Here is a 10813-nt window from a genome sequence, read left to right as displayed (position 1 = left end):
TATTAGCTGGTGGAGCTGAGATCAGCCACCTCCACATCTGTATCACACACACACACACACACACACACACACACACACACACACACACACACACACACACACACACACACACACACACACACACACACACACACACACACACACACACACACACACACACACACACACACACACACACACAATCTGGCAGAGCAACCCCAAAGGAATTACACGCAGACTAAGACATCGTGACGCTTTTATTCTGAGATTATGTTCCGCTGCAGCTCTGATCGTGATCGTTACATCACACAGACCAACATCACAACTATCAGGACGACGTTACAGCTTATAAAGCGATATATACGTCACCTTTAAACCTGTAAATATCTACTGTCTGCAGCTTGAAGTGCTCAAAGCACTGGTTCCACTAAAGATGACACTCAGTGTACAAAGAGAACACGAGTGGATGCTTCACATGCAGCTCAGGATTGAGGTCGTTTGTGAAATAGTCCACAAATGCTAACTAATGGTTTTGTGTTCAGGGACACAAATTGCCTGTTTTTTTGTGTTGCTCTGGACAAATTAAACTTTTTAGGCAACCTAACTGATGGTCTTGTTGTCTAAACCTAACTAGTGGTCTAGTTGTCTAAACCTAACTGATGGTCTTGTTGTCTAAACCTAACTGATGGTCTTGTTGTCTAAACCTAACTGATGGTCTTGTTGTCTAAACCTAACTGATGGTCTTGTTGTCTAAACCTAACTGATGGTCTAGTTGTCTAAACCTAACTGTTGGTTTAGTTGTCTAAACCTAACTGCTGGTTTAGTTGTCTAAACCTAACTGCTGGTTTAGTTGTCTAAACCTAACTGCTGGTTTAGTTGTCTAAACCTAACTGCTGGTTTAGTTGTCTAAACCTAACTGCTGGTTTAGTTGTCTAAACCTAACTGCTGGTTTAGTTGTCTAAACCTAACTGCTGGTTTAGTTGTCTAAACCTAACTGCTGGTTTAGTTGTCTAAACCTAACTGGTGGTCTAGTTGTCTAAACCTAACTGCTGGTTTAGTTGTCTAAACCTAACTGCTGGTTTAGTTGTCTAAACCTAACTGCTGGTTTAGTTGTCTAAACCTAACTGTTGGTCTACTTGTCTAAACCTAACTGTTGGTCTACTTGTCTAAACCTAACTGCTGGTTTAGTTGTCTAAACCTAACTGCTGGTTTAGTTGTCTAAACCTAACTGCTGGTTTAGTTGTCTAAACCTAACTGCTGGTTTAGTTGTCTAAACCTAACTGCTGGTTTAGTTGTCTAAACCTAACTGCTGGTTTAGTTGTCTAAACCTAACTGCTGGTTTAGTTGTCTAAACCTAACTGTTGGTCTACTTGTCTAAACCTAACTGTTGGTCTACTTGTCTAAACCTAACTGCTGGTTTAGTTGTCTAAACCTAACTGTTGGTTTAGTTGTCTAAACCTAACTGTTGGTTTAGTTGCCTAAACCTAACTGTTGGTTTAGTTGTCTAAACCTAACTGCTGGTTTAGTTGTCTAAACCTAACTGTTGGTCTACTTGTCTAAACCTAACTGTTGGTCTACTTGTCTAAACCTAACTGCTGGTTTAGTTGTCTAAACCTAACTGTTGGTTTAGTTGTCTAAACCTAACTGTTGGTTTAGTTGCCTAAACCTAACTGTTGGTTTAGTTGTCTAAACCTAACTGTTGGTTTTGTTGTCTAAACCTAACTGTTGGTCTACTTGTCTAAACCTAACTGTTGGTTTAGTTGTCTAAACCTTGATTATATTTGGTGACTATTTCACAAGTTGCCGCATCACATGGATGCAAATCTTGAATGCTAAACAACCAATTTTTTAAGTGTTGACTTATTTGTTGTCGGTTCTGTTGCAGAGTTCAACGAGGTTGCATGATTGAAGAAAGAAACCGATCAAGCAGCTGTTTAGAGAAGCTCTGATCAGCTTCAGGGCTGAGAGCAACTCTGGCACCACAGATGACACTGGAGGAGATCTGGAGGGCAGATAGAAGCTCAACACTAACACATGATGATGATGCTGGAGGTGGAGGGAGAAGAGAGATGAGAAGAGGAGGAGAAACATGACAAGATGAGAGGAGGAGAGGCAGCGAGGAGCATGGGAAACCCCGATAAGCTTATCGGACTGAGACTCCATCTGCCCCCCCGCCCTCCTCCACATCTCCTTCTTTCTCTTCAAAGCCGGCAGCAGCAGCAGCAGCAGCAGCCTCCTCGTGCTCGCTGCAAATCACCACCAGAGGGGAAGCCTCCACAGGGAGATAAGGAGGCAACTCTCCACCGTGTGCTAGTGCTAGCTAGCGCTGTTTGACAACTCACTATCATCCTTCCATCCTTCCATCCATCCATCTTTCCATCCTTCCATCCATCCTTCCATCCTTCCATCCTTCCATCCATCCTTCCATCCTTCCATCCAGCCATCCTTCCATCCATCCATCCTTCCATCCATCCTTCCATCCTTCCATCCAGCCATCCTTCCATCCATCCATCCTTCCATCCTTCCATCCAGCCATCCATCCTTCCATCCTTCCAGCCATCCTTCCATCCAGCCATCCTTCCATCCATCCATCCTTCCATCCTTCCATCCAGCCATCCATCCTTCCATCCTTCCAGCCATCCTTCCATCCAGCCATCCTTCCATCCATCCATCCTTCCATCCTTCCATCCAGCCATCCATCCTTCCATCCTTCCAGCCATCCTTCCATCCATACATCCTTCCATCCTTCCATCCATCCTTCCATCCATCCTTCCATCCTTCCATCCAGCCATCCTTCCATCCATCCATCCTTCCATCCATCCTTCCATCCTTCCATCCATCCAGCCATCCTTCCATCCATCCATCCATCAAGTTTATACTAACAACTGTGACTGTTGCTGTATTGAAGAAGACTTGAAACTAGAGATTGAGACCATAAACTCATGTTTACAATGTTTACTGAGGTAATAAATCAAGAGAGAAGTAGAGTCATTTTCTCATAGACTTCTATACAACCAGAGGAGTCGCCCCCTGGTGGCCACTAGAGAGAATGCAGCATACTCATTAATACATTCACAAAGAATCATGAATCGTGCATCACATGCGGCCGCTGTCTTCCCCGTCTCAAGGTCTGATTCACAACAATATACTGCGCTTTTGATATTGCAGTGTAGTTATGAGTGCAGTTCATCCTTTGCAGGTGCTTTGTGAAGAACACAGTTTATTTCTTTTGTCTTATTTTTGCAGGTTTAGCAGCTGCAAACGCTGTGTACTCATTTTGTGAATTCGTCCCTCAGTGTTTTGTTTCTGCTCCGTAAATGTTTGTGTCTATAAACCGAGACAGAGAAGACTGAAGTCTCGAGTTCAGCAAACAAACAAGTCAGCGAGACAAAAACGATATCACAACTTCTGCGTCACAAGCTTCAGGGAACACTTGCATTCCTTTGTGACCTTTCTGTTTCTGGGTTTATTCGGGGAAACCTCACACCTCCGTGCTCCTCTGTGCGCTCACAGCTCCACTGACATTACAGGGAATCAAGCAATTTCAAGACCGACTCGTGAAAGGTTGATTTTTCTCTTTCCAGACCAGCTCTCAGTGGTCACCAAGCAACACCACTGGAGACCAACGTGGGTCTCCTCGGCCCAGAGACCGGGAGCTACACCGTTACAGCCTCTGATCCAGCTGTCAGACATCTGGACACCATGTCCACGTTGGCCACGTTCTGGGTTCAGAGAAGTCGCAGGAAGTGACGTTTCTGTGGTGCCGACGCCATCGGCTTCAGTCACAGAAACGTTCCGATTTAAGCGTTTTTTATTTCTTTAAGTTGACCTGCAATGACCTGTACAGCTGCGTCAGGCCCGTCCAGTGTTCTGTCACCATTTTCACCTTGTGATGACCTCCAGCCAAAGACACAAAGAAAGAAGGTGGAACTACGGCGAACAAAGAGACGCTAACGGTTCAGTAACACCTCCTCTCTGAGGAGGAAAGACGTTCAACCTCTCTCTCTCTCCATCTATTGATCGTTGGCTGTGTTCTCATTACAGCTCTGACCTGCAGCAGAGCATCCTGATGAGACAACACATTCTATCAACACCTGTGTGTGTGTGTGTGTGTGTGTGTGTGTGTGTGTGTGTGTGTGTGTGTCTTAGTCACAAGGCTGCAGGTCTTGCTTTCTCTCTCGCACACACAAATGTCCTTTAAAATGAACATTTATGAATCAAAGTTTACTATATTACGGGTCAATACATCTGGTGAACGCGTCTCTCACTCACTCGTAGCTCTGCTGCTGGTAGAAGTTTCTGTTCTTCTGGAGAGAATTCATGATTTTTGTTCCTTTACAGTTTCTTTGTGATAAAATGCCTCCAGACCAGGAGACGACCTCCGGTTCTTTAAAGCTGCATTCTCTCTAGTGACCACCAGGGGGCGACTCCTCTGGTTGTATAGAAGTCTATGAGAAAATGACTCTACTTCTCTCTTGATTTATTACCTCAGTAAACATTGTAAACATGAGTTTATGATTTACCGGTTTACCGGAGACGTATACGGCGTCTCTGCATCGCTCCTCCTCAGACCTAATATGGTCACTTCCTGTTCACTGGTTGGGAAGATGGCAGAAAAACATCCGTCCAAAAACTAAAGAATCAACTACGTCCACCTCTTATGTACAGTCTATCCTCCAGACGATGAATCCTCCAGACTTTTACTATTCCCACGTTTTCTCTAGAGACGTGTGGATGAAGAGCTAAAGAGACGCCGTGATTGGTTGACGAGCGGTCGTCTCTTCTCCTGTTGTTCTGAGTTTAGGTGAGTCATCATTCTGCTTTTGTTTAGAAGCTTTGTCTGTTTCACACACACACACACACACACACACACACACACACACACACACACACACACACACACACACACACACACACACCACTGGAGCTCACAACCAAAAAGTGACTGTGTGTGTGTGTGTGTGTGTGTGTGTGTGTGTGTGTGTGTGTGTGTGTGTGTGTGTGTGTGTGTGTGTGTGTGTGTGTGGCGGTGAACCTCTGTCTGTACGCCTGCTATCAATTATTTAACCAGACACTACCTGCTATCATTGAACAAACACACATATAATGAACTGTGTGTGTGTGTGTGTGTGTGTGTGTGTGTGTGTGTGTGTGTGTGTGTGTGTGTGTGTGTGTGTGTGTGTGTGTGTGTGTACTTTACTACCTGGCTGAACACACAGACTGTGGAGAATCAGTCACACATGAAGCTGGACAATATGATTATTATTATAAATCAAGTTTCGGAGGAATCGTATCGTGATAATACGACACAAGTTTGATTTTTCTCAGAGCGATTAAAGTGACTGAACATCAGCCGACGTTTCACCAAAGTGAGCTTAAAGTCTGACTGAACTTTAGGGGGAGAAGAAGGAAAACAGACAGAAAGTAGAGCAACAACAAGATAAACGACTGAACTGGATTCAACCTAATTGAAGCAGTTTAGAGAAACAAAGAGAGGAAGAAAGATAAAGAAGCCATTTGTTGTGTCTCTGCTGCTGCAGGTCAAGAAAGCAGAACCGCCCGACAACAAACGGCTCTGCTCTCACTTTGGCCCCAAATAATTCAGTCTGGACACCAGTTTGCTTCCGGAGGAGTAATTATTGCTGCCGGTGTGTTTTCACACATCAGAACTCTTCTGAAGCGTTTAGCGATGGACGTTTAGTTTCTTAAAAGTTTGAACCAGGAGACAAACCTCCGGTTCTTCATGTGTTAAAGCTGCATTCTCTCTAGTGTCCACCAGGGGGCGACTCCTCTGGTTGTATAGAAGTCTATGAGAAAATGACTCTACTTCTCTCTTGATTTATTACCTCAGTAAACATTGTAAACATGAGTTTATGGTCTCAATCTCTAGTTTCAAGTCTTCTTCAATACAGCATGATGTTCATTTAGTAAATGATGGTCCATTTAGAGTCACACAGACCATAAAGCAGGGGATGCTTTAGGGCGGGGCTACACGGTGATTGACAGGTCTCTACGTCACTCCTCAGTCCATATATGGTCACTTCCTGTTCACTGGAGTTTATCTTATCTCTCTTTGTTTTCAGCTGCAGTCTTTAGTCAGATCACACTTTTAGGACTCAGCAGATTCTCAACATTAAAGGATTATCAATGCCTATCGCTGTGTTTATATAACTGATAACGATCATTTCAACTTCAAGGAGAGGTTTTTATTTTGGTGCAGCAGCGTTCAGCAGGTTCATGCATCAGATCACAGAGGTGAGCGTGGAGGGAACACGGACAGTCGGTCCACAGTAATGGTTTTATTGTGGAGGTAAATCATTTAGCTGCAGCTCCAGAGCTCCACCGGAGGACTTATCTGATCTAACGAGCTCTGCGTCACGGGTCTGATACCCAACAAATAACGCTCGACCTCTGGATTCACAGCAACTCTTTCTTTACTGCTTCAGGGTCCTGATGCAGCGGCTTGTTGAACACACTTTAATGTGGCAGCGCTTTGTTCAGACTCACTCTGCATTACACCAGCTGTCGATATATTGTGTTGGTTTCGTCTTTAGATCTTTAGATCTTCTTCAACCACAGAGACAAAGACTTAGCAGAAGCTCCTTCACAATAAAAGTCTTTGATATAATTCACCAATGAAAACTTTACATCGGAGTGATGAGTGAGTCACACTTTTGTTCGCGAAAAAACAAGATGGTGACGGCCAAAAAAACCCGAACTTGAGGCTTCAGAAGGGGAAGTCTGCACGCCGATAGATGACGTCACGGTGACTCCGTCCACCTCGGACACACGGTCACGCTGAGATCAGAGTCCTTCTGTACAGAGGAGGCGTGTGAGGACGCAGAGTCGGACCGGCGGCATCGTGAGGAGAACGCTTTTACTTCCCGTCAGCGCAGAATTGAGACGAATGTTCGACTAGAGAGGCGTCAAGGTTTCCTGATTCAGGACCACGTATGAAAGTGGTCCTGAATCAGGATGGAGAAGATCAGATTCAATGTGATTCGTGCCGTTCACACGACTGTGAAGAGTCAGATCGGGGCCCGTTTTGCCTGCAGCCTCGTGATGCTTCAGAACATGGTGTCGGATCACATTCATGTCTATCGGTGGATGAATGAACTGTAACGTTCACTCGAGAGTTTAACGTGGATTTTCAAGTTGCTCGTCTTATAAAGTATTTCATAAGAGTGTTCAGAGGAGAGATGTCTCAGCAGCAGCTTAACGTCTCCGCGGTTATTGAATCTCAGAGATTTCCCGCTCGCTCTCAGAAACCGATCAACACGAACTCATCAGCCAGCGAGTGAGAGAGGCTTCACCGGCCGACGCCGAGACTCCAGCCGGTCTACGGCCTAAAGAAGCGCCGCGTCCGTCAGCAGCAGGGCTCCGCCCCTCTGATGGAGTTAGGTGGAGATGAACCCGGCGCTCATTGTTCTCTGAACGAGGCTCGTTTCTGAAACTCACTTCCAGGAGAGAGCGAAGAGGAGAAGCCTCATCAGAAGAGTCTCTACCGTCGTCTTCATCGCTGAGGTTCAGTTACACATCGACTAGAGGACGTGTCTTAAACCACGGAGACGAAGACGAAGACGTTTCAGTGAGGAGGGACTAACTTTAACCCTTTCAGTTTGTTTTCACTTCATGAAAGTTAAATAAAACATTTTGGTCTTTTAAAAATTAAAAACCAAGATGGTGACAGACATAAAACCAAGAGGTGTGTGTGTGTGTGTGTGTGTGTGTGTGTGTGTGTGTGTGTGTGTGTGTGTGTGTGTGTGTGTGTGTGTGTGTGTGTGTGTGTGTGAGACAGACAGAGACCTGCAGCGTTGTAACTAAGTCCGATAAATAAAACTTCTAAAACTTTCCACTAAATGTGTGTTTGAGTTCACAGAGGAAGACTCTAGAGAAGATCTTAAGCATCAAACACCACCTTTCATTCCTAAAGATCTACTTCCTGTTCACACCGTCGTGCCCGGTGTACGAGGAGAGTATTAGGGCGGATGGAGCCGTAGTCTGCCCCGGGTGTGTGAGGGTACTAGAGGAGTCTACATCCACCCCAGTCCTTCAGGAGAGCTTTGGGATCAGGTGTGGGAGGAGACACACCTGGACCTGACGAGGAGGAACCTGATCAGTGACAACGTGCTGCGAGAGGAGAGACCGGTTAGCCGTCCAGAGGCTCAGAGGCTTTATATGTTTTATGACGCAGACCTGCAGACCTGACTTCATTTATAAAGCGTATAATAACTGAACTAATAACACGATGAGAAGCCTGAGCAGCTCTGTGTGAAACCTTTCTTTACGTGATAGAAGTGAAGAAGCTGAATATGAAGGTCCTGAAGCAGAGCAGAGCCACCATGTTGCAGCGACGGCGCCACCTTGTGACCAGACTACGTCTACTCACGGTGCAGACCGACTCCGTGCTTTAGTGTTCACTGAAGGAAAGGAGACGTTACTGTCCTTAGTGTCCTGCTCCTTCCCTCCTTTCTGTCCACTCCTCCCTAAATAAACTAATCCCTACACAGCTCATGTTGCGTGCGTTCCCACCTGAGGCCGAAGCAAAGCATCCTGGGATGTGAGGCGACCAGATGGTGCTGTAGATGACCCCTTCATGACCCCTGAGCGTGGTCAGCGACTGGCTGAGAGCCGGGTCCCACTGGAGGAGCGAACAACACACACATTTAAAAAAAACAACACACACACACACACACACACACACACACACACACACACACACACACACACACACACACACACACACACACACACACACACACACACACACACACACACACACACACACAGCGCCGAAAGAACGAGAAGTCCAAAAAAGACTGAAAACTCACCACTTTGGCTGTTTGATCCCACGATCCAGAGACGATGAGGTTCTCTCCTCTGGTTTGACTCCAGTCTACAGAGTACACCTTCACACACACACACACACACACACACACACACACACACACAGAGTCACACACACAGCGTCCTCCCCCCTCGTGCTTCCTCCGTCGTGGGGACGGGTCGTCTCACCTCCTGCGTGTGCTCTCTGGCCACCCTCAGCGGAGCGTCCTGATTGGCCGTGTCCCACAGCTGCAGGCTGCCGTCCCCGCCTCCGGCGACCACGAGATGCTCGTTGGCTTCGCTCCACGCCACGTCGAACAGACCGTCGCCCCACTCCCAGCTGACACACACACACACACACGCACACACACACACACACACACACACACACACACACACACACACACACACACCTGGGTCAGCGTATTGACTCACACATTTATGAATGAATCAGGGATTGTTGTTTCACAGGATAAGAGTTAAACCAGGTCACAGAAACCAAAAGAAAGTGTTTTCAGATGTTAAAACTCAGAGGAGAGAGAGAGAGAGAGAGAGAGAGAGAGAGAGAGAGAGAGAGAGAGAGAGAGAGGAAAGAAGTTAAACAAACTCTACCTTCGGACTACAGCGACCCCGGTCTCCGTCTCATCCAGGACCAGGAGAGAACCACAACCTACACACACACACACACAGTGAGTGGGACTTTTAGACGCAGCAGACAGAGTCTCTGAACGCTGCTCCTCGTCTGGAGCTGTGCTGCTGCAGAGCTCTCTGAGACGAGCAGCGAGACAGAAGACGCTGTAGGACGCGCTGTGTGTCTTTGTGTCTTTTCTCTACAGTATCAGGATATAAAAGGTCACAATTCAATAACTTGCGACGCCGTAAGCAAGGCCACATGTTGACATGTGTTGAATCTACTGTGAGCCTGTCTCTGTACCATCCAACATGCAGATGTTGGGTTATGAAACCGTCCTGTATGTGTGTGTGTGTCATTTATACACATGTGACTTTAATTTGTCCCCATCGCGTCTCCGACGTCCTCAGAGTGTCTGAACACTCACCAGCGATGCCGTAGTGCTGCGAGGCGGCGCAGGCCAGTCTGTTGGGGATGAACGGAGACACCTCCACAGCGTAGCCATGACGGGCCGGACAGCGAAACACCTTCTTCATCTGCAGCAGCCGCCGCAGCCGACTGGGGAGGGACGTCCAACACGAGGAGGAGGAGAGGACGGAGAGGACGGAGAGGACGGAGAGGACAGAGAGGACAAAGACGAGGGCATCATCTACAGCTGCTTCATGTGAACTCCTCCAACTACACACTCACATGTCAACGTGTGTTTAAAATCTCAATCTTCATAGTCCTTTATGTCTTATTATGGACTTGAATGAACTGAAACCATTCAGATTATTAATACTAAATCATAAATGCACTCATGCATTATGATGCATTATTATAGAATATAAAGTAAAATACATTTAAATGTAAATAAAATGAGCTCCATCTTTACCAGCTGCAATGATAATACATCAATAATTATAATACAGTGATATAATATATATTCTGCATAATGAATACTTTAACTATGTTTTGATGCTGATGCTTTGAATGCAGGACTTTTACTCATAACAGAGTATTTGTACACTGTGGAAGCATATTAGTACCTGAGTACTTCTTCCACCACAGTTTGAATACATATGTACGATAAACGTATGTCTCTTAATGATGTTTTACATCTCATATGGTCGCTAAAGTAAATAGAAAATATAACGTAAACAATTACCACAAATCCACCGGATCACATTAACAACCGGCACAGAAACCGTGAATGACTCCCAGATGAAAGACCTTCAGACTCCACCGGAACGTGGAGACGTTAAAACAACCGGATAACGATTCATAAATCCTGGAGACGTTTAGAGCAGCTCTTCACCTCCTTCACGTGTCATCCACTTCCGTGTTTTGATCAGCTGATCCAACGTCCACGTGACACGGACGCGGACAAAGATATTG

The 10813-nt window shown here is 46.0% G+C and overlaps 1 protein-coding gene across 1 annotated transcript in view; it reads right to left on the bottom strand.

Moving 5' to 3' along the window:
- The window catches only part of pex7 (peroxisomal biogenesis factor 7), a 36777-nt gene extending 26045 nt beyond the window's left edge, over positions 1-10732 (bottom strand). Inside the window, exons 1-6 of the mRNA XM_079180145.1 lie at positions 10584-10732; positions 9864-9994; positions 9418-9475; positions 8995-9145; positions 8811-8888; positions 8512-8620 (exon numbers count right to left, since the gene is read on the bottom strand). Of these exons, the coding sequence (XP_079036271.1) occupies positions 8512-8620; positions 8811-8888; positions 8995-9145; positions 9418-9475; positions 9864-9972 (505 nt within the window). The 5' untranslated portion in view covers positions 9973-9994; positions 10584-10732. The remainder of the gene's footprint in view (positions 1-8511; positions 8621-8810; positions 8889-8994; positions 9146-9417; positions 9476-9863; positions 9995-10583) is intronic.
- Between the last annotated feature and the right edge of the window lie 81 nt (positions 10733-10813).

This window comes from Pholis gunnellus (assembly GCF_910591455.1).
Source record: "Pholis gunnellus genome assembly, chromosome: 19".
NCBI lineage: Eukaryota > Metazoa > Chordata > Actinopteri > Perciformes > Pholidae > Pholis > Pholis gunnellus.
The sequence above is the reverse complement of the archived record's forward strand: the minus strand, read 5'-3'. Positions and strand labels throughout refer to the sequence as shown.